The sequence below is a fragment of the Suncus etruscus genome, chromosome 9 (genome assembly GCF_024139225.1).
Source record: "Suncus etruscus isolate mSunEtr1 chromosome 9, mSunEtr1.pri.cur, whole genome shotgun sequence".
Taxonomy (NCBI): domain Eukaryota; kingdom Metazoa; phylum Chordata; class Mammalia; order Eulipotyphla; family Soricidae; genus Suncus; species Suncus etruscus.
In genome coordinates this window covers 75117206-75141501 of record NC_064856.1, presented here as the reverse complement: position 1 = coordinate 75141501, position 24296 = coordinate 75117206, and the positions used below count along the sequence as shown (strand labels likewise).

Below are 24296 nucleotides of genomic sequence, written 5' to 3'. Positions count from 1 at the left end.
GGGAACCCCGGCGTCCATGGTGAGTGCACTGTTTTAGGGCGCTCACACGTGGACGACCCGCAGCCGCCAGCCACCCTGCGCGCGACCCCCCCCCCATAGACTGCAGAGGCCAGCTTGTTGGCACAGAGACCACACCACCCGTTGCCTCAACTTCCAGGCCCCAGAGTTCATCCCACTTGACCCGAGCGTAGACTGGGGAGGACATTCCATAGTACCTAGTGGGCCGGAGTCACCTGCCCAGCTGGGACAGGTGGGACGAATAGACTAGGTGAGCTTGGGCCTGCCCCCTGGACCTTTAGGTAACCTAGAGCAACCTAGCCCCGAGCCCCAGAGTGGACCTGAGACCCCCCCTAGGGCTGAGAGCAGCTACCGGGAGGGCTTGACTGGGGGAATTTCTTCCGCGGTAACTCGGAGGAGCAGAGCTTCATTGACCCCCAGATAAGGGAGGGAACAGAGAGTCAGGCTCAACAGCGCCCGCAACCAGTGTGGCCAGAAGCGGAACTACACCTGCTGACAGGAATAAAGAGGAAGACTGACTTCCAACTAGTAGAGGAGAGGAGAAAAAGGAGAGGAGAAACAGTGCCCCCCACCACTGTGGTCAGGAAAGGGCCAGTACTAGCTGCCAACAAAAGAGGAAAACAACTAACCAGGCCACATAAAGAGTACAGGAGGATCAAAACCTCAGCGAGTTCACCCAAAAGTCCCTCTAGAACCACCCTCAGGGAGGGAACCAACTCCCACACCACAGGGGATCAAAACAGGTGAAAATTAGAAGCACAGCACTCTAAAACACACCATTAAATACAAAGAAATATGCGTAAATCAAGGAAATCACTAATATCTGGAGATATGGTGACAAACTCTTGCAAGCTTCCAAGTCCACCAAAATACACAGATACACGCGATGAAGACCTAAAAGCAGCCATGAGGAAGGAAATGCAAGAATTAATAAAAGGAATTAGAGAAACCCTAGCTATCGAGTATAAGAAATCTATGGATGAACAAATCAGCCAAATTAAAGAAGAAATGTTAAAGAACATGAGAGATTCCATACAAAAAGAAGTGAAGGAATTAACAGACAAAGTAACAAGCCTTACAAGCAGAAACACAGAATTGGAGAAACACATTGAAGAACTCGAAGGAAAACTGCAAACAAAAAATGATCAAGAAACCAACAAAGAAATAAAAGGCAAAGCACTGGAAGGAAAGGTCCAATATCTAATGAAAAAGGACAAAAGAAACAACCTAAGAATTGTGGGTATACCAGAAGGGGAGGAAGTAGGGAAAGGGGAAGAACAAGTAGTCAGAGAGATAATAGCGGAGAACTTCCCCACCCTCTGGAAGGATACTGCAATGCCAATACAGGAAATAAAAAGAGTTCCCAATAAGATAGACCCCAATAAACAAACACCAAGACACATGGTAATCCAATTGGCAAAAAACAAAGAGAAAGAAGAACTCCTTAAAGCAATAAGGAAGAAAAGAAACCTCAAGTACCAAGGTAGGGACATAAGAATCAAACCAGATCTCCCATTTGAAATAATTCAAGCAAGAAGACAATGGAATGACATATTTAAACGACTGAATGAAAGAAATTTCCAACCTAGGGTCCAATACCCAGCAAAACTTACTTTCATATGGGAGGATAGACTAAAAACATTCTCAAACAAGAACGAATTTGAACTATTTGTGCAAACAAAACCGATCCTAAACGACTTACTCAAAGACGAATTACACAATCCAAACCCCCGATTGTAACAAAAACCACCCTACACAACACAACTACACAACAATCCTCTCTCTCAATAATCTCCCTAAATGTTAACGGACTAAACTCTCCAATTAAAAGACACATAGTAGAGAACTGGATTAGGAAAAATAAACCGGACTTCTGCTGTCTGCAAGAAACACACCTACAGATGCAGGATAAGCACAGGCTTAGAATAAAAGGATGGAAAGTGATTATTCAGGCCAATGGAAAACAAAAAAGAGCAGGGACAGCAATTCTTATATCAGACCAAATTGCATTCAACCTCAAGAAAGTGATCAGAGACAAAGAGGGTCACTACTTACTGATCAGGGGAACATTAGATCAAGAAACACTAACCCTGGTCAATATCTATGCACCTAATGTAGAGCCAGCAAAATATGTGAGGCAACTACTGGCAAACCTGGAGAAACACATGAAGGGAAATGTGATAATAGCAGGGGACCTCAATACTCCACTATCACCACTGGACAGATCCACCAAACAGAAAAATAGCAAAGAAATAAGAGCTCTGAATGAAAAATTAGAAGATTTAGGGCTAATAGACTTATATAGAGCCCTCCACCCCCAGAAAGCAGAATACACATTCTTCTCAAGCCCACATGGAACCTTCTCCAGAATAGACCATATATTAGGATACAAAGCCAACCTATATAAGACCACAAAGGTAAGGATCATTAGAAGTACCCTCTCAGATCACTATGCCACAGAGCTCAAAATTGAGGTCAAGAAGAAGCAATGGAGAAAAACTAATACCTGGAGATTAAACAACATGCTGCTCAACAACAGCTGGATCAAAGAACAACTCAAGGAAGAAATAAAAAGATTCCTTGAGACAAATGACAATGAAGAGACAACATGTCAAAATTTATGGGACACAGCAAAAGCAGTAATTAGGGGGAAACTCATAGCAATTCAGGCCTATGTCAAGAATCAGGAAAATAACAAAACCAACAGTTTAAAAGATCACCTCAAAGAATTGGAACATCAGCAACAGAGAAGTCCAACCACATCCAGAAGGCAAGAAATAATAAAAACCAGAGCAGAAATAAACAACATAGAAACCAAGAAAACAATACAAAAAATCAATGAGACCAGGAGTTGGTTTTTCGAAAAAATAAACAAGATAGACAAACCACTGGCAAAACTCACCAAAAAAAAGAGAGAAAACACCCAAATCAATAGGATCACAAATGAAAGGGGAGAGATTACAACAGAACCCCAAGAAATACAACATATCATGAGATCATATTATGAACAACTATACTCAACTAGGCTAGAGAACCCAGTAGAAATCGATAGATTCTTGGAAAAACACCCTCTTCCAAGACTGGAAAAGGAAGATCTAGAAATCCTAAACAGACCAATCACCTCAGAGGAAATTGAAGATGTAATTAAAAAACTCCCTAAGAACAAAAGCCCAGGCCCAGATGGATTTACAGGTGAATTCTATCAAACATTTCAAGAAGAGTTACTACCACTTTTCCATAGGCTCTTCCAAACCATAGAAAAAACAGGAACCCTCCCCAACTCCTTTTATGAGGCTAATATCACACTCATTCCCAAAGAAGGCAAAGACACTACCAAAAAAGAAAACTACAGACCAATCTCACTAATGAACATAGATGCAAAGATACTCAATAAAATATTAGCAAACCGAATCCAGCACTTCATCAAAAAGATCATACATCACGATCAAGTGGGATTCATCCCAGGAATGCAAGGTTGGTTCAACATACGCAAATCAATCAACATTATACACCACATCAACAACATGAAAGACAAAAACCACATGATCATATCAATCGATGCAGAGAAGGCATTTGACAAAATCCAACATCCTTTCATGTTAAAGACACTCAGCAAAATAGGGTTAGAAGGAACCTTCCTCAAGATAGTTACAGCTATCTATGAAAAGCCTACAGCCAACATTATACTCAATGGTGAGAAACTAGAAGCATTCCCACTAAGATCAGGAACTAGGCAAGGCTGTCCACTCTCTCCACTCTTATTCAATATAACCTTAGAAGTCCTAGCAATAGCAATCCGACAAGAGAAGGAAATCAAAGGAATTCAAATTGGGAAAGAGGAACACAAGCTATCTCTCTTTGCCGACGATATGATGATATACATCGAAAAACCTAAAGAGTCCACAGTAAAACTCCTAGAAACAATTAACCAATACAGCAAAGTGGCTGGTTACAAAGTCAATACACAAAAGACAGTAGCGTTTCTATATACAAACAATGAAGTTGAGGAGAGAGAGATTAAAAATACAATTCCATTTAAGATAGTATCAAAAAATATCAAGTATCTAGGAATCAACCTTACAAGAGAAGTGAAAGACCTATACCAGGGAAACTTCAAAACACTCCAGAAAGAAATTGAAGATGATCTAAAGAAATGGAAGAACATCCCATGCTCATGGATAGGTAGAATTAACATAATCAAAATGACTATCCTACCCAAACTCCTATATAGATTTAATGCAATCCCTATCCAAATCCAGACACAATTCTTTAAAGAATTAGAACAAGCATTCACAAAATTCATCTGGAACCACAAAAGACCCAGGATAGCCAAACAAATACTGAAAAACAAGAAGCTGGGAGGCATCTCCTTACCTAACTTGAAACTATACTATAAAGCCATAGTAATCAAAACAGCATGGTACTGGAACAGAGACAGGACATCAGACCAGTGGGTCAGAACAGAATTCCCAGACATAAACCCCCAGGTATATAGCCAACTAATATTTGATAAAAGAGGCAAGAATCTGAAATGGAACAAAGAAAGCCTATTCAACAAATGGTGTTGGTACAACTGGAAAACCACATGTACGAAAGTGAAAATCAACCCATACCTTACTCCTTATACAAAAATCAACTCAAAGTGGATCAAAGACCTTGAAATCAGACCCGAATCCATAAAGTTTATTGAGAATAAAATAGGCAGAACACTCAAAGACCTATATATCAAAAAGGTCTTTGAGAATGGAGCACCAATGGCAAGAACGTTAGCATCAAATATAAACAAATGGGACTACATCAAACTAAAAAGCTTCTGCATGGCAAAAGAAACCCTGCTTAACGCAAGAAGACAGTTAACAGAATGGGAAAAAATCTTTTCACTCGACATATCAGATAAAGGGCTGATATCTAGAACATACAAAGCACTCAGAAAGCTGAGCCCCCCAAAAGCAAACAAAGCTATAAAAAAATGGGGAGATGAAATGAATAGACACTTCTCTGAGGAAGACAGAAGGATGGCCAACAAACACATGAAAACATGCTCACCTTCACTCATCATCAGGGAGATCCAAATCAAGACAACAATGAGATACCACCTTACACCAGTGAGGATGGCCCACATCAAAAATAATGGAAACAACCTTTGTTGGCGGGGATGCGGTATGAAAGGAACTCTCATCCACTGCTGGTGGGAATGTCCCCTAGTCCAACACCTATGGAGGAAAGTCTGGAGAGTGCTCAAAGAACTCAGAATTGAGCTGCCATTTGACCCAGCAATTGCCCTCCTAGGCATATACCCACAAGATGGAAGGACATTCATTCCAAAATACATATGCACCCCACTATTTATCGCAGCACTCAGTATAATAGCCAAATCTTGGAACCAACCTAGGTGTCCAACAACGGATGAATGGATCATTAAGATGTGGTACATATACACAATGGAATATTACATGGCAGTTAGAAATGATACAATCACAGACTTTGCAGCAACGTGGATGGACCTAGATCATGTTATGTTAAACGAAGTAAGCCAGAAGACAAAAGATAAACACAGAATGGTAGCACTATTCTGAAACACCTAGAACATATATTTTATACACAACTAATACCTAACAATCATATAACAGGGTTTAACAGGGTAGAAACTTCGATCACTGTAATAGTCAACATATACGTGGGAGCAGTGTCCAAAATACATGAAAAAGGAACAATGCAAACTCTTGACGGCACATTATACCACAAAGAAAACAGCAACAACAGAAACAGCAACATGGAGAGAACAGGTATGTAACCAGACTCCTACAACAAAGGCCCACAATAATCCCTTAGAGATCGTAAACAGGAACACAAGTATAGAACACCGCGGGAAATCACGTAATGCAATGGCAACATACCATAACACTACGTTTTAATCCCTTTACCTTACTATGTTTTAAAAATAACCTCTCAGCTTTTCTTTCCACAGGCGCCCTTAGATACAAAGGGCGGACAAACTAAGATGGCAACTCGGGATACCACACGAGATACCATACCTTGCTTGCACTATGAGACGGCCACGAGAAAACTCTTTAACATTCACTTTATCTCTAGGTTAAACCTTCTTTTAGGAATCGAAGCACGTGACCAGTCAGACCACCAAAGCAGTACCTGCGATGTACAGACCTAAACTACAGGCTCTAGTCATCGAACACATTCAACCAAACCAGCATTCCCTTGCTATTCTCTCCTTTCTTCTCTCTATTTTTTTTTCTCTTTTCTTTTTCTCTTCTACTCTTCTCTTTACTTTTTTCCCTTTCTCTTCTCCCTTTCTACGGTATTTTCTCTTTTCTCTTCCTTCATACCCCTCCCATATATCTTCCCCTTTCTCCCCCCCGGAAATCCAACTATCCCTTCACCCCTCAATCCCATCCAGATCTCCCACCATATTAAAACTCTCCACCCTCAGTCCTTAATCTTTTAGGCATCAAGATCGACCTCCTACCCAATGAACCAGTACCCAGCACCCAAGCGAGGGGACACCCAACCGAACTCACACATCGTCTCCTGCAAGAAAAGACAGCCAACTCCCCTGTGGACACATGCTGCAAGACCCTCCCTACCAACTCCCCCTAACATGGACTGTTTCTTGAAACCGGACTTAGGTCCAATAGTATCCCCAATGCAAGAACTCTTCCAAGACCTCCCAGCTGCAAATTTTTACCAATCTGAAGGGGGGCAGGGGGTGTGATTGGAAGATGCCTGGGAACCCACACACCACAAGAAAAATCCAAAAGACAATGGGAAAACTGTACTTCCAACATAGGCATAAGACCTGTAATACACCAACTCTTTACCTGTTCTCTCCCAAATGCAAAGTAGTCTTTTGCACCACATTGGTCCTTTAAAAACTTCGCTAACTCATTTTAATTTTTTTATATTTTTTTAATTAACTTATTTATTTAAATGTTTGCCTTACATATACATTTGTGGGCACATACACTTTTATTTTCTTTTTTTTTTTTTTTTTTTTTTTTTTAATCGTCTTTGGGTATGTGACCTATCTCTGTTACTCACTCTGTCCACCCCAAATACTCCGACATATAATGGAGCACCACTTCCCCCTGCAAAGGCACACTAAATAAAGGGGAAATCTTACATAGTAAAAAAAAAAAAAAAAAAAAAAAGAGCTCTTATCTACTAGAGATAGGAACTCATAGTTGTTTACAATACAGGGTTATCTCCTACCTTAAAAATATGTCATGTGGAATCAACTTAGACCTCAGGTGATTAGATACCATTCAACCAGCCTTGAACCCTGGATCCCAGACATAGAAACGGCACAGCTCCTCACAACAGCTGTAAGAAACAATCTCCATCTGGGACAGCCTTATTACTGCAGGGTCAACAACAAGGGCCAGCTCTAACATGATATCTCGACAATGAGGAAAATGTGAACAACTTGACCTTAGAGCAGTTTAGCCTACCTCACCAGCTAACGACAAGACAAAACCAGAAGACGTGGCACCCTTTGGTAGGTCCAAAAGCCAAGATCGTGATTTACAGATGACTGGATACTAGAACCACGACCAGACTGTATACATCTTGGGACCAATAAAAAAGCCCTAGTCTAGGGTTTGAACTAAGACCTGCACAATAAGCATGATCCCCAGTCCCAAAGGTCCGGCAGAGACAATTGTAACGGAAAGGGGCTTCTGGAAGAACAAAGAAAGACGCTATCCTAGATGCCTTCCTAGGTTCAGCGCAAAGACCAAGATCACCAACCACAGAAGATGGATTAAAATGGCACTGAGGTAACAGAACCTCCAGATTCACAAAGACTGACTTCACCATAAGTCCCACCTCAGGATATGTACAGATACTGGGACTGCTAAACACAGAGCTCTGACGGTATCACACTGGACAGAGCAGAAGCTTTCCACACACCAAAAAAAAAAAAAAAAAAACAAAAAACCACAACCTGGAGAGTAATGATCCTGAGCAAAGACTAGAGCTGATTCCATGACAGTATACTCCAAGGACGGAGAAACCCCATATCTTATAGGGCAAGTGAATTCCTTTTCGAATGACCCCAATATTTACTGTGCCAGGGCAGGAGGGAAAAAAATACAAAAAACACAAAACCTTGGTTATGTATATATATATATATATATCCTACCTTCATTTATTATTGTTATTATTATTTTTATTTACCTAGCTATTTTGGTTGATTCCTCAGTTTGGATGTGATTATTGAAATTGTTGGCCCCAATTATTCTTTTTTTTTTTTTCTTTCTTTTCTTTCTCTTCCTTTCTTTTCTTTCGTTATGTGCTACGCCATGTTTCTTATTTCAAGACCACGGCGTGTTTTTTGTTTGTTTGTGTTTGTTTTTAGTTTGTTTTGGTTTATTTTTTATCTGTTTTTTTTTTGTGGTGCTTATCGTTATAGCTGGAGTCCTCACTGGATATTTGACACTTCTTTTGGTACTGGTGGAGTGTTTCAACTTCTTTTTCTCCTTCATTTCCCAAATCGATGATGAGAACCTCTAGAAGGATTCTGCCCATTTTCGGGGTATTAAACTCTTACCCCGGTTTATTTATTTTCTCTTTTTCAGGCAAAACCACGCAACTTGAACTAGCTACCCCTGCCCCTACTTAGAGGGGGAAATAAGGGAGGCATCAAGACCAAACTGATGCAAGACTACTAAGTAGTTGGTTAGAGACAGAGGGGACCACATATTCTAGCCGCCCTGGGGGTGAGGGAAGAGGAAATGGGAGGTAAGACAGAAACGGGGGAGTAGGGAGGACAATTTGGGGATGGGAATCCCCCCTGATTTTATGTAAATATGTACCTAAAATATTATTGTCAACAATATGTAAGCCACTATGATCAAAATAAAAATTATATTAAAAAAAAAAAAATTAACAAGTAGGGGCCAGAGTGATAGCACATTGATAAGGCATTTGCCTTGCACAAGGCTGACCCAGGACCCCAGCTCCCAGATGAGAATCACTGGGTGTGGCTGAAAAAACAAACAAACGAAATAGCCAAGTAGTCTCTGATCCATACACAGCAATGATGAGGGATTATTTCTAGTTCTGCTCCCAGGAATAATTTCTTGGAGCGTGGGGGAACATATAGGATGCTGGGGATTAACACATGTTGGTCACAAGGACCAACTACGCTATCATCTAGCCTTCAAGTAATAATATCGTTGTAAATAAATCAAGAATGAAAATAAATGAAGATTCTGGAGAGTTGATTTTAGGGTCAAACATCATACTACTAATAAAAAGTAAACATGAAACGGACTTTCTTTGTACCAAATTTATATTTTCCAAATTAAATGCATAAAAATTATCATGATTTAATAAAACTTTGTGCCTACCTACAATAGATGCATATATAACATAAAATTTAAATTTTACTTTATGCTACTTATATGTAATATATGCCACATATACTTAAGCAATTTCAATATAATAATTTAGAGAACATATATATATAATTTTTAGTTTTCATTCACAGTTTTTATCTCATAGCTTCCAAAATATTTAAAATTTCCTTAATTTTAGAAAATGATAATAGTGTCTCTTGTTACATTATTAAAGTTAATTTGAGGTTAGCTCCTAAGTGGAAACTGGTTGTCATAGAAACCATCCTGCTGTTAGAGGATTGATGTAACTTGTGTCACCCCAACAAGATTGGGGTTTAAGAATGAGCTCATTTGACAGTTAATGTATATGTAAAGAAGGCTTCATAAAAGGTACATAAGTTAACGATTGATGACCATTTATAGGATAGAATCAGAGTGCTTCTCCAAGGTAAACATGAGATTTGGTTAGAGAGTGGAACATATTAGGAAGGCATGTTTTCCTATATCTTACCCTAGACTTCTATTCTACCTCCAAGTTCCTAAAAATTATTTCTCTAATATATGGATGAGGTAGTGTGAGAATAATTTTTCTAACCTATGAAAATTATACTAGCAATTCAATTATACTAAGAAGTCTTAGGATAGTGACATATAAATAAGTCAGAAGGACAACTAATAATCTGAATTTGCAACTACCCCTGAGTAAATAGCCATTAATTCTTAACTGGTTGTCCAGATGCTCAAATAACAGTCTGGAATTGCATTTGGCTTTGAAATGGAGACCTTAGAAAACAGATTTTACATTGTGGAATTGGCAATTATCTACTGGTAAAAAGGGCTCAGACACTATTGTTGGAGACAGTTTCTCCTTGGTTTGGAGAAATTTATATATAAGTACATTTATTCGTTGTGGTTATTTATAATAGTCAACATTTGAAAACCCAATGGACCTGAGAGGATAAAGAAAATCATCTTTATATATTATTATATTATATTATTTATTATTATCTATTTATATATTATAAATGCATAACATATATACATAATATAATTCTATTTAGTTACAAGAAATGGTGGAGTCTTGCTTCTTCTTGCAACAAGGATGGAATGGAAAGGTGTAGTGTTAAGAAAAATAAATCAGGGGCAGAAGTGGTGGTGCTAGAGGTAAGGTGTCTGCCTTGCAAGTACTAGCCTGGGACAGACCGTGGTTCAATCCCCCAGTGTCCCATTTGGTCTCCCCAAGCCAGGGGCAACTTCTGAGTGCATAGCCTGGGGTAACCCCTGAGTGTCAAATGGGTGTGCCCCCCCAAAAAAATACAACAAAAAAAGAAAAATAAATCAGGGGAGAGACAAGAGCCAGATATGATCACATATAGTGTGCTTAAAGAAATAAATATACATTGATCAATATAAAAAAAGAGTATCCTTGTATTCTGAGGATAGAATAAATTCAAGGAGTATAAAGAAAGGCCCTGAGCACTAAAGTGATAGATATGGTATGATAATAGTGCTTTCCAAAATGCCAAAATGTGTATTCTAAATTTTGCAAACCAATATAATTTCAATAAAATATTAATTAAAATAGTAATAAAAACATTTTAAAATGTCATAACACTGGGCCCTAAAGATAAAATAACCAGGTTGGGAAATTTGCTTTGCACACAGCCACTCTGGGTTAATCCCATGTACACTATATAGCTCCCAGAATGAAAGTCTAGCTACAAAATAATAATAAAAAACACCCTTTGCATTGCTCAATTCACCACCACAAATAAAATGATGATGACACTAGATTAAAATAAAACTAAAAATTTCTTTACAGCAATATTTTATTTAACAAATTATTTAATGTTTATATCTTTATTTAATCCTTGTATATTTGTAGCATGAAAATGCAAACATATTGTAGGCTTTATAGATAACTAAATGGTTAAACACAGAGGTCTAGAAAGACCCATATACATGAACATATAAACATAAATACCATGAAGGAAAAATAACACCAGGCCATTTGAGAAATAGCTTCTAGAAGAAGCAGTTAATACTTAATACTTTATAGAATCATTTATTACTCCTGGGGTACATATCTATTTCTCAATCTTGGCTATACAATTTAATAATATTAGAACATTTGAAAAATTCCCAAAACTAATGTGAATTTTTACTGAGTTGTTTTTGAACTGTAATTTTTGAGATTCAGGTGTGCGTGAATTTCCCAATCTTTAAAGAATTCAGTCCAAGCTGAGAAGCTTTGGTTTAAGATGGTTTCCAGGTGCACCATTTGGAGAGTTCTTGGAAATTACTTTGCAACAGATTTTTGGCATAACAGAGGGAAATAAATATCTATCTTGCTCTAAGCCTCTGGAAAACAAACAAAATGCTAGTTTTGCTTAGATGACTTAAAGATCCTGAATAAGGTCAGCTGCCTGCTGCCCTAGAATGAATGACTTTGGCATTTCTAGCAAAATGAAGACAAAATTAACAACTCATTGTAGTCCAATTAAGTAGAGACCACAGTTGTGACCTTTACCAATTTAAAGTAAAGCTAAATCCAAGTTTGTGAATCACATTGAAAGGAAAACAAAGGAAATAAGAAGACAGTAATAGCATTCATGAGAGTCAAATTATGATATTTTTATAATAAACGTTCTTCTCTTCCTCCTTCCTTCCTTCCTTCCTTCCTCCCTTCTTTCCTCCCTCCCTCCCTCCCTCCCTCCCTCCCTCCCTCCCTCCCTCCCTCCCTCCCTCCCTCCCTTCCTTCCTTCCTTCCTCCCTCCCTCCCTTCCTTCCTTCCATCTTCCTTCCTTCCTTCCTTCCTTCCTTCCTTCCTTCCTTCCTTCCTTCCTTCCTTCCTTCCTTCCTTCCTTCCTTTTTTTCTTTTTTTGTGGATATGATTGATTATATTTAGGGTTCAATTTGGGCTCTGTGTTTAGGGGTTCTTCATGGAATATTCAGGGGTCAGAAGACAATATGTGGTCAAGAAACTAGAATGTGGTTCAGATGTATATATAATATTGTAAAGAATAAAATATAAAATTATTCAATCACTTGATGTCTCTTCTGCCTTTCTGGTCCTCTTTCTGTCACTGAAGGTCCTCTGTTTTCCACATCTTTGACTCTAATCTGCATAACAGGTGCCTATACTAATTTAATCTAATCCCAAATATGTTATTGTTATCCATTGTGATTGTATATAGTTATAGTATTTTTTCTCCCTATTCCATAACCTTGACTTTAATTCAAATGTGTCACTAGGCTGTATAGAATCATATTGAACTCTTGGCATGCTAAAAAAAGAAGTACTCCAATTACTCCTTAAAATGGTGTTTTGATTTTTGCATCTAAATAATGAATGTCAATACTCAGTATATTCTTGATATTTTCCTTCATGTACTCTACTTTATCTCAATTTCATTGTTAATTCTATGTGTTAATAACATGTGGAATTCAAATTCTACATCTGCACTATATCTAGGGTTCTTTTATTGCCATAAGGATTAGCATGTTTATATTATTGGTATAGTTGTACTTTAAAATGAAAATTTAATTAATGTCTTATCTTCTCTTGACTTTCCTGTAAAATGTTTTCAGCAAAATAAGACATAACAAAGCTATAACATATCAAAATCATTATTTATATGTATCTGTATCATATCAGTATCTTATCTTTAGCCAAATTATTTAAATAAGGAATTCCAATAGGACAATGAAAATATAAGTTTCTAGAAATATTCCTTGTACTTTTTTCTTATTGTTTCTTTACTGAAAATTAGGATCTGATCTCCAAAACATCCATGCTGTATAATTTTCAGTTTTCCTCACCGTTAATAAGCACAGCCCTGGTTTATAGACAAAACCAAATTCAGTTGAATACTAAGCACTTAATGAGCATTTAATGTATTTTGTATAATTGTAAACAAAAAATCATTAAAAAATAGAAACATTGGTATGAAGAAATAGTTCAAAGCTCTGAGCTTGTCCTTGGGCGCAGGAGCCTGGATGTTTATATATAAATATATACAGGCATGCACATGCACACACACACACACACATACACACACACAACTCACACACAGAGTCAATATCCTCCAAAATAATGTTGAAGTTTTAACTGCTAAGATTTTAGGAATTAAAAAGTAATGAGACCTTGACAGTGAATGTAAATGAATTGATATCTGAAGACTAATCCTGTGTCTACTTCCCTCCACCAGAGCATCAAGTTTTCCTCCCACTATGCATAAAGCTTCCTTGACAGGCACATTTTTAAGTTTGGTCATTGTAATTTGGATCTACAGCTTTCAGTGTAGTTACTTCCACATTTTGCCTATATAACTATAAAACCAATATAACAGAGGCACTTGCTTCCTGATTGCCGTTAATTCTCTCTGCTACCCCCTTAATTATTCTTACCACCTCAATTTCTCTATTTTCCTATTTTTTTCCTCTTTGTAGTTTAGTGTCACGGGCAATCGAGGTATGCCTCTTTTTAATACCTTGCATTATACCTTTGTCCAGTTATTTTATTATCACAAACATGAGATCATCCTCCAGTGTTATGCAATTTGCTTCAAATTGGATGTAACGAGAATATCATAGTAAGTGAAGTAAGTCAGGAGCATGTCTTTTCTTTCTAATTTTTTTAATAATTTTTATTGTGATTGAAGTGAACTAAAAGTATAGTCACTATGAATACATTTTTGAATATTACTGTGAAATATTTGTAATTCATTTTGGCCACAATAAAAATTAATTAAATAGGATATTAAAAAAGTCTTTCACAGTAATATTTAAGGTTCATAGTGACAAAAAAAATTAGGGCTATTGCCACTACCAGTGATGTCCTCCCTCCACCCCTGTTCCCAGCATGCATCTCATACCTTCCCCTTTTGCCCCTTGGAATGGACTGCTAGTTTGAGAGGTCTCCTTTGTGTATAGCTTGCTGTAGATTGGGTATTGATTCTGGTGTCGTTAATTTTGGGTTTGGTGCTTAAGTCTGAGCATTTTTTATTTCCACTCAACGTTCATATGACTGTTTGCTCCTGTTACCATCCATTTTTCCTCCTCAAGTTATCAGATTCTGAGGTCAAATTTCCCAAGTGAGCTCCATCAACCCAAATCATTAATAGTGAACGTGAAAGCAGTGCTACACTTCCTTAACCTAATCTTACAGACCCAGATCCTTCCAAACCACAGTTGACTGCTATGTGCAAATAAACCAAAGCATAGCCAGTTATCAAGGGGAACCCTGCACTGCAATTCTGTCATTCACTGCCAGAAAGAATGATACGTGACTGAGGCTCTGAATGTTAAATAAACACTCCAACTTTGATGGCCATACACTGACCTGTTCCCTCAGCATTTCACTGGGGACATTGCCAGGCTCTGAATATATTGAAGCCTAGATGACACAAAACATTCTAAAAACTTACGATTAATCTTTTTAGAGAATTTTAAGTACTGAATTCTATTATTCTAAGAAAGAAAAAGTATTATACACAATTATTCTAACATTTATGAGCTCTATATTTAGTGCTCTTGACCAGTCTCTTAGTATTTGAAACAAAACCCAGGTGAATTTGGAATCTTGTATCCCATGTCACATTACCATCTTATTTAAACTTGCACAGATTTACCACTGGACAACTGTAACTATGTACCATTAATCATCATCCGGATATGCTTAAATATGGTGCACAAATGTTTATATGAAGATTTTTAAGAAATAAATAAATTTAACTTGAGAGATGATAGTCTGAGGAGAGTGGAAGAAAGATATGATTTAAGAACTCATTTTGGGGGGATTAGGGGTTCTTGGATTACAGCTGGAGGGTTCTCAAGGGTTCAGGGGTTATTCTTGGCTATGCACTCAAAAATCGCTCCTGGCAGGCTGTGAGGTGGGATGCCGGGCATGGAAACCTGTTTGGCCCCGGATCAACACCCAGTTAGTGTTTTCCAAGGCAAACTCCCGAACCACTGTACTGTAGCTCCTGCCCGCCCCGACTAATGGAGTCTTAATTTGAATTACTTTAAAGAAGGCTTCAGCAAAGAACACTCTGCTTATTAGGGTCCTATATTCACTCTTGTCTGATATTTTTCCCTGAGAAAGACAATCCACAGAGACTTTGCCCTAGCTTTATCTTACCTATTGAGATGTAAAAATCCACTGAGGCTTGCTTAGCAATAGATAGGTATCTACCCTATCAATACTCTGATATTGATTATCCCTAAATAATAAATACTGTACATGAACGATCCACTGGGCTGGGTTCCCTCTGGCTCAATGATTTTCTATATTAATGTTTGTCAGGTTTTCTTAATTCTCCTGGTGCCCTTTGTCAGGCCCTTTCCTCTTGGGCTGGACTCCAGAACAAAGGTACTCACAATTTTTAACATTTTGTGAAAACATATTTAAAGTGGATTCTACAGGCCATATAAAATTATCTCAACTGATGATATACCACAATGCTCACATAAGCTGGATTTGGGCACTCAGTAGCTGACAGATGCTCATAAATATAGATTCTTTAGTAAAATACAAGGGTAACTTACAGCTACTAATAGATTGCATATGACTTGTGATCCCTCAGTTAAAACCCAATGAAACTGACATCACAACAACTATCAATAAACAGCAGCTATATATTCTGCTCTTTTTAGATCTAGGTTCTATATCCACTGTAGGACACTAGTGATCAAAAATCTTCAGTGGCCAACTAGTATCATATGAACTCAGTTACGCAGTTCAGTATATGGCATTTTTATTTGTGAACTGCTGTTCAGACTAGTCAAATTATTAGTAAACTATGATTTAATAGTAAAATATTTATTTTACTTATTTATATATATATAAATATATTAATAATATATATAAATATATTAAATATAATCTGTCCATACTTGAAAATACAGGAATCAGAAAAATATACCCTCCAGCTGTAATGCATGCTCTATATTTGCATCCTAAGATGAAGCCCTTGAGATTTGTACTGAGAGTGTGACTAGTATCTATTACACTGATTTTAATAGCAAGGGTTTCAAAGATAAGTGATAATAGATTCTTTCTTCTCAACTCTACTGCCTAAAACTATACTCCTTTATTAAAGAGTTACTTTAAGGATTTATTTAGATGTATCTTCTGAAAACTGCAAATTGTGATGATTGAAACAAAAACAGCACAAAAAAATCTCCTTCAACCTGTATATAATAGTATAATGGCATTGGGAAACAGAGAGTAAATTTAAGGGAGGTGGCTTAAATCAGTCTTCAGAACATCCTAGGGAATTTACAAATATTAAAATCTGAAGTTTAATCATGAAGAATTTGGCTTCATAAACCAAGAATGAATTTCAAGGGCCAGGATTTGTTATAAGCATACCAAGTGAATTTAAGGTACTTTCAATATTGAGACCGATAATCTTGCTTTTTTAATGTGTCTATTTTATAAACATAATTACACCAGAAAACACATTCCATATTACATATAAAAAGTAATGAAAATACATTCTTTTATTTTACAATGATAATTATCATAACATAATAATTTAAAATCCCACTATATGCCTAAGAATCATTTGGTTGTCCAAAAAATAAAAATAAAAATCCTCCAACATTTTTTCAGATGACAACGCAGATATTTGCAACTAGTTACTCTCTTACATATACTCACTTATTTCAAAATAAATTTGATACCCTACTGGATTCAATATGATATATAATGAATATTATACATATTGGATAATCTTACTTTTCAAAGACAAAATGAATTGTATGTACCTTGTTATTTATCTTCTCCTCTAATTTCAAAGAAGCAATGGGTGCCTGTGAAAATGGTACCATAGAAGGACTTGCTTGGGGTATAGTAATAGTTTCCTGTGGATTTTGAAAAACAGTTGATAGACAAAGTCGAATAGTCTCTTTCATTGCCTTTATCTGTGAATCCTAGGAAAAAAGAAACATTCATAATTTTAGCATATGAGTCTTGTCATTAAAGATATCATTTAATTATTTCTTGCCTAGATTCTGACTATACTCACTTCTGTCTGTTTCTAATACAATCGTCTTATTAATAAAGCCATTATGAGAAACAGTTTAAATGAAAAATCTTGTACTTGTAGAAGCTAACAGATATGTTATATTTTGGACACTGAAGCCAGAGAGAATATAATTACTTTTAACCACTGAATTAACAAGTTTTATGATAGATTTTTGACAAAGGAATTTACCTTAGGGTCATCACTGTGATACTAAAAATTTTCTTCCTAGAATCTTATCATTTTTTGTTAGCATCAAACTTCATTGTTTTAAGTGGTTTTGACAGCATGATAGGCTAGTGTTCCTCATATAAGCCTAGTGTATCACTATCCACACACACTGAATAATCTAAAAAAATTAATAAAATAATTTTTTCAATATGGCAACTCAAAAAAATTTTTTATGGATACGAGTCATATGGGACAATCACAAAAATCAATTTTGGAATATGAAATTTGATCTTTGAACCAAAGGCATTGAATACACCAATTATTAATACCATTTCCCAAGATCATTGACTATATTTAATGGAGTTTAATCCATCCAGTAATCCTATGGATCAATGAAGTAGCAAGATCTGTTGTCTCAAATGATCAGAGTAGTATATTAATAACAAATATATTTATATTCTACATCATGTATTCATGCATATTTCTTTAGCTTTCTCTTCTATTTTCCATCTGTTGTAGTAGTCAATATTGTCTTGGCATGGTTGAGAGTGGAAATATGGGTCACATATAAATATGCTGAGGACTTTTTCCTGGCTTTGTATTGAGGGGGCTCAATTCTAGCAGTTCTGAGAACACATACATACCAGGGTTCAATTCCGGGTGGGTCATGTGCAAAGCAAATATCCAAATAACTACCTCTGTACACTGGATATGAATGGACAATTTGAGAGTGTAGTGATTAAGACTTAGCTCTTCCCATGCTTACCTGTGATTTCTACTCATCTGTAGAATCCAATTATTTTTTAATTACTATGTTATAAATTCCAAGCAGTGTAAGTAACCCTGACTACTGTAATATTCAGACAACCAGGTCATATGGCTCAATGTGTGGGTCCAAGTATGTATTGTTGCTCAGGTCCTGCTCTAATGAGGAATAAAGCATTCACATCTAAGAGAGATCATGTGTCCATTAGGGCTGCACCATTTAGGGCTGAAGGCTCTATGTAGTAGCTGGGATTAAGTCAGTGCCGGGTGCTTGTAATCCCTGCGTGTTACTCCTTCTCATCAGAATTATGATACTATTAAAAGTGAACATATATATTGAAAGAATATAGATTTAATAAATAAATCACATTGCCAAGACAAGAGATGGGCATTTTCTATGGAATAATGAGGTGAAACTAAGTCAAATCAAAATATCATACTCAAAATAAATACATTAATTGACTCGTCTGAGCCACTGACTTTCTATTCTTCCTCCACAATTATTTTCTGTGATATGTCCTGTTTGCTTTCTTTATTTAAACATATTTTTGGGATCATATAAAGTATCTAGGAGGTAAGGTGATTACTTTGCATCTGGTAAATGTGATATATCCCAGGGACCACATATTATTCACTGAATCTGTGGTAAGTGATCCCTAGTGCAGAATGAGGATGAAACACCTATCCTATCACCATGTGCATGACCCCCAAAACAAAACAAATTTCACTTTTAATATAAATTTACAGATGTATGCATTGTCCATTTTGTTAAGAACTGTTTAGTGAGCACTTAACATAATTGCTGATACTTTAGAAATGCCATAATATAAATAATATTCAATACATAAAAGATTTTATGGGAAATGCTTCTTTTTTTACAAATGTAGATTTGCAACATCTTTTTTCCAAATGAATATTTATGAACATTTAAAAAATTAAACTAATAGGTTCGGCGTAATTGTACAATGGGTAAGGTTCTTATCCAATGAGTAAGAATGTAAGCATGTTTCATAAGGGAAAACTGTTTCATGTGTAATGTAAATATATTTTCAGTTTGAAACAGTATAGTGAGACTATAAAAATGAAATATGATAAGATCTGGTTGTCTTGGCCAGAACTCAAAGTAAACATGGCTTTGAAACATACAAAGACAGTCACTCAGGAAGTAATGTTAGTTACTATAATAACTATATTCAAATCTTAGTTCCTCTTAACTCTAAATCTGTAAAAGTTCAATCTATAAAAATTTTAAATTATGTGAAACAATATATAAATTACTGAGTAATGATTGAACATGAATGCTGAAAATAAATTATGGACAATATCAACAGTCTGAAACATACATTTTTAGTAAACACCATTTAAGAAAAACAATTCTTAATCTTGAAGCATTTTATTTGACATATTTTTGTCCACAAACATAAAAATTGACATCTGAACTATATTATAACACATTGTGTTATAATTTTGTAGGTATATCCTGCCATAGACCACAGACTACTCTCTATTTAACACCACAAACTACTCTCTATTTAACACCACAAACTCCTCTCATTTTATAAATCTGTCATTAATGCTATTTGGGTTAATTTGACACAATTACATAAAGAGTACTCAGTTGGTTGTATCACATCATAAATAATCATCCTGTTTCCATGTAAACTGCTATCTGCAGTATGTTTTGAAACTATTACTGATTAATTATGCTAACAGGGATTAAGATAACAGCCTAATGAAATTGGAAGTAAGCTATGTAAAGCAATATTTGTTTGATATCCTATAAACTATTCCTTCCTAAGGTCAGTAATGTTTTCATTTCAAGTGCAAACACTTTGATTTCCTCACTCATGCTGCTATAATAGCAAAATTCTAGGATTATATGAGCTAGTTTGCTACAACATCCTTTATTTATAGCCCATCAAACAGTCCATGCTCATTCCCAAGATAGTATATTTGCTATTTTCTCTGTCTGTAAAATATTTCCCCACAAAAAAATGGAGAAAAATTTAACTTAAAATTTATGTCTCTTTAATTGCAACTGAATAGTTCTTCTGGAAACATAAGGAAAGACTCTATCCCAGGCTCCATCCTAGGATCAGCACAATGACCAAGACCATCAACAACAGAAGATGGATTAAAACAACAGTGAAGGAACAGAACTTCTAGAACCACAAAGAAAGACTTTATCATAAGCTCCTCTTCTTGACCTGTGCAGATACCAATATCTCTAGATTCAGAGGTCTGATTTTATCACCCATGATGGAGCAGAAGTTTTCCACACATCACAAAAGCACCTAGGGGAGAGTAAATGGACATGCAAGGAGTCTGTAGTTATTTCCATGACAGTATACTTGAAGAGTAGAGAAAACCTGTATCTCTTAGGCCAAGGGAATTCCCTTTCTAATATCCCTAATATTTACTGTGCCTATGCAGGGGAAAAAAAAACAGCACAAATTAATCTTTTTTACTTATTACTTATTTATTTTCTTCTGTTATGTCTTTATTTCAGGACCATGGTTAATATGTGGTGCTTGTATCTATTGCTATAGTGCTCACTGAAATTTTTTTTGATATTTCCTTTTGTATTATTGTGGTGTTTCAATTTCTTTTTCCCTTTTCTTCTCTCAAACTGAGGTTGAGAGCCTCTAGAATGACTCCACCTATTTTCAGCTTATTTGATTTTTACCCCATTTCACTGCTTTTCTTTTCTTCAAACAAAACCACATAACTTGAACCATCTAGTTCTGCTTCTCAAATTGAGGGGGAAATAATGGAAGGTACCAAGAACAAACAGTTGTATGATCACTAAGTAGTAAGCTAGACACAGAGGGGACCACTTATACTAGCAGCCCCGGTGGGTAAGGGTGGGGAATATGGGATGCAAGATGGGAATGGGAGTGGAGGGAGGACAACTTTGGCTATGGGAATTCCCCTGATTCAATGTTAATATGTAACTAAAATATTACTGTGAAAAATGTGTAACCCACTTTGATCAAAATAAAATTATTATAAAACATTGGCAAAATTCGTTAGCAAGAAAAAAAGGCAGAACTAAATATCCAATCCAAAGTCAAGAATAGAATCAAGAGACCCAAACTATAACTATCTGGACCTGATAAACTGGCAGACCGGATGGCAAAGTTTCCAGTTATAGAATGAACTTTGGGAACATTGGTGGAAGGAAGTAGAAACTGGTAGTTGGAATAAATTATCATCTAATATTTCTATAAACAAAGTCTCTGATAAACCTTTCAAGAAATGTACCTTTCTTAAAGTTTCTACCATATTTTTTGTGTGTATCCCATTGCAGGCCTATCATTTTTGAAAATTATCCAGTTTATAAATTTACTTTTATTTATATACTTCAATTACAAATCAATTTCCTGAGAAATGTTTATTTTATACAGTGGTAAAATTTTTGGTTGTTTTGATGTCTTTTTTGTTGTTGTTTTTAAAATATTATTTTAGGCACTATGGCAGTATACAGTATTGTTAATGTCAGGATTTACTGTATAGCAGATTACTTCACTAACCATACTAGACTACCCACTTCACTCTACCATTGATCCTGTGCCCTTTCTACACTACCTAATTCTTCTCTCTTTGCTTCTTACTGGATACCAGTTCTCAAATTCTGATGCTTTTGGGCATTTTTCATATCCTATTTTGTTTCATTATATCCCACAAATGAGAGATCTCATCATCCTATCTCTGCATCATTTTTTAACTAATTTCATTCAGCATTTCTAACTCAACAAGTTTTTGTTAAATAAACTCTCCAAATAATATTTGATAGTCCTGGTCATTTTACATGAGAGATTAACAAATATTTATCAGGGAACCATAAGTGCACCTGAAGAATGTTGTCAGATGGAACCACAAGTGAGCCCCATGCCTCCATAATAAAAAGCCACAAGATAGAGACTTCTACTCCAAAGTCACATGCTAAGCATGGTCCTGCCCCCATTACACAACACAGCAAGTCTGAGATCAGCACTCAACCAGGTGAATTGCAAGTACTGTCACTCTACTTCATCCCACAGTTGTGCATTTCTTCTAGTCAATGAACCCTAGAATAACATATAAAAAAACACAACAATGCAAATGTCACAATGGACTAACAATGCACAACCTTACCATGCTTAGGGAATGAAGATAGTAGTTCTAATGAACCAACAAGCACTGTCTATCTAAATAGCCTCTCCAGTAATAATTTGAGAGAAGAAATGTGGAGTATGTTTAAAGAACTCAAATAAAGCATGGAATGAACTACTATGACTCAAGAAGATATGAAAGTAGAAATGAGAAAACTTCAAACTGAAATAACAGGAATTACAACTTGGTAGGCAAAATGTAAAACTCACTGAAAGACCACACAAGTACAGTAACAGCTTCTGAAGATAAAATCAGTAAAATGAAAAATGAGCTGCCTAACATTTCTATATAACAGAAAAGGCTGGAAAATAAACTTAAAATAAATTAACAGAAGATGAAAACAATGTATAAATATGTGAACAAAAAAAATTCTGGAAGACAGACTAAATAGAAACAAAATGATAATCATTGAAGTCTCAGAAACCCAGGAAGAAAACCCTCATGAAAAATCAAAAGCCAAGGATATCATTTCTGAGAAGTTTCCAGAGCACACTGTGCATGAAACCACAAGCTGCTTGTTCGAAGAGTAAGGGTGAAAATAGTTACCAAGAAAAATATCCCAAGTCAAATAATCACAATGTTTAAAACCAGAGATAGAGATAGAATATTGAAAGCTATAAGATCAAAAAGGGAAATTATATACTAAGAAGCATGCTTGAGTTTTACAGCAGATTTACCTAAAAAAAAAAACTCCAGTCTCAAAAAGCAGTGGTGGAATTTAATGACAAAACTCAACAAAATAAATGATTTACAAGAATACTTCAAAAAGCTATACTTGATTCATATTTGAAGGAAGTATATACATAGCATCAGAAATAAGCAACAGCTCAAAAACTTTACAAACTCAAAACCTTCTATAAAATAAGAATTGGAGGATCTATTTTAAGACAAATTAGACTCAACAAATACACCAAACTCCTACAAAAAGATAACATGAAATCCCATAACAATCATTTCTCTCAATGTTTTTGGTGTAAGTGCCTCATTTAAGAGACATCAAGTGGCAAAATAGATCAGAAATTTGAATTTAAATTTTTTGCCTGACAGGAATACATCTGAATGGTCAGAACAAAGATTTGATGCCAACGTTTAGATCCTATTCAAGAGAATCTTTAGAATAGAATAGAATAGAATAGAATAGAATAGAATAGAATAGAATAGAATAGAATAGAATAGAATAGAATAGAATGGAATGGAATGGAATGGAATGGAATGGAATGGAATGGAATGGAATGGAATGGAATGGAATGGAATGGAATGGAATGGAATAGAATAGAATAGAATAGAATAGAATAGAATAGAATAGAATAGAATAGAATAGAATAGAATAGAATAGAATAGAATAGAATAAATTGAATAGAATAGAATAAATTGAATAGAATAGAACATGTAGAATAGAAGATAATAGAACAGAAAAGAACATGTAGAACAGAATAGATATAATATAGAATACAATTATATTCAATATAATTCAAAGGTTGAAGAACTTCTATACAATATAGGATTGGAACTACTTGCCATAGCAATTAGGCAAGTAAATCATACCAAGGGCATCCAGAAAATAAAGAAAGAATCCAAGATCTCACTGTTTGCCTGTGACATGATACTAAATTTAGAAACCTCAAAATACTCTATCAAAAAGCTTCTAGAAGCAAGATTTGTATAGTAAAGAGGCAGTCTCAAAATTAAAACATAAAATGTATGGCTAATTTGGGGCCTAAGTGATCGCACAGTGATAGGATGTTTGATTTGCATGGTGCCGATTCAGATGGACCATGGTTCGATCCCCAGCATCCCATAT

General features: G+C 35.9%; 1 protein-coding gene across 1 annotated transcript in view; it reads right to left on the bottom strand.

Annotated features, from left to right (window-relative positions):
- Positions 1 to 24296, bottom strand: part of LUZP2 (leucine zipper protein 2) — a 411673-nt gene that overhangs the window by 31378 nt on the left and 355999 nt on the right. Inside the window, exon 9 of the mRNA XM_049781145.1 lies at positions 17148 to 17312. Coding sequence (XP_049637102.1) covers positions 17148 to 17312 — 165 coding nt within the window. The remainder of the gene's footprint in view (positions 1 to 17147; positions 17313 to 24296) is intronic.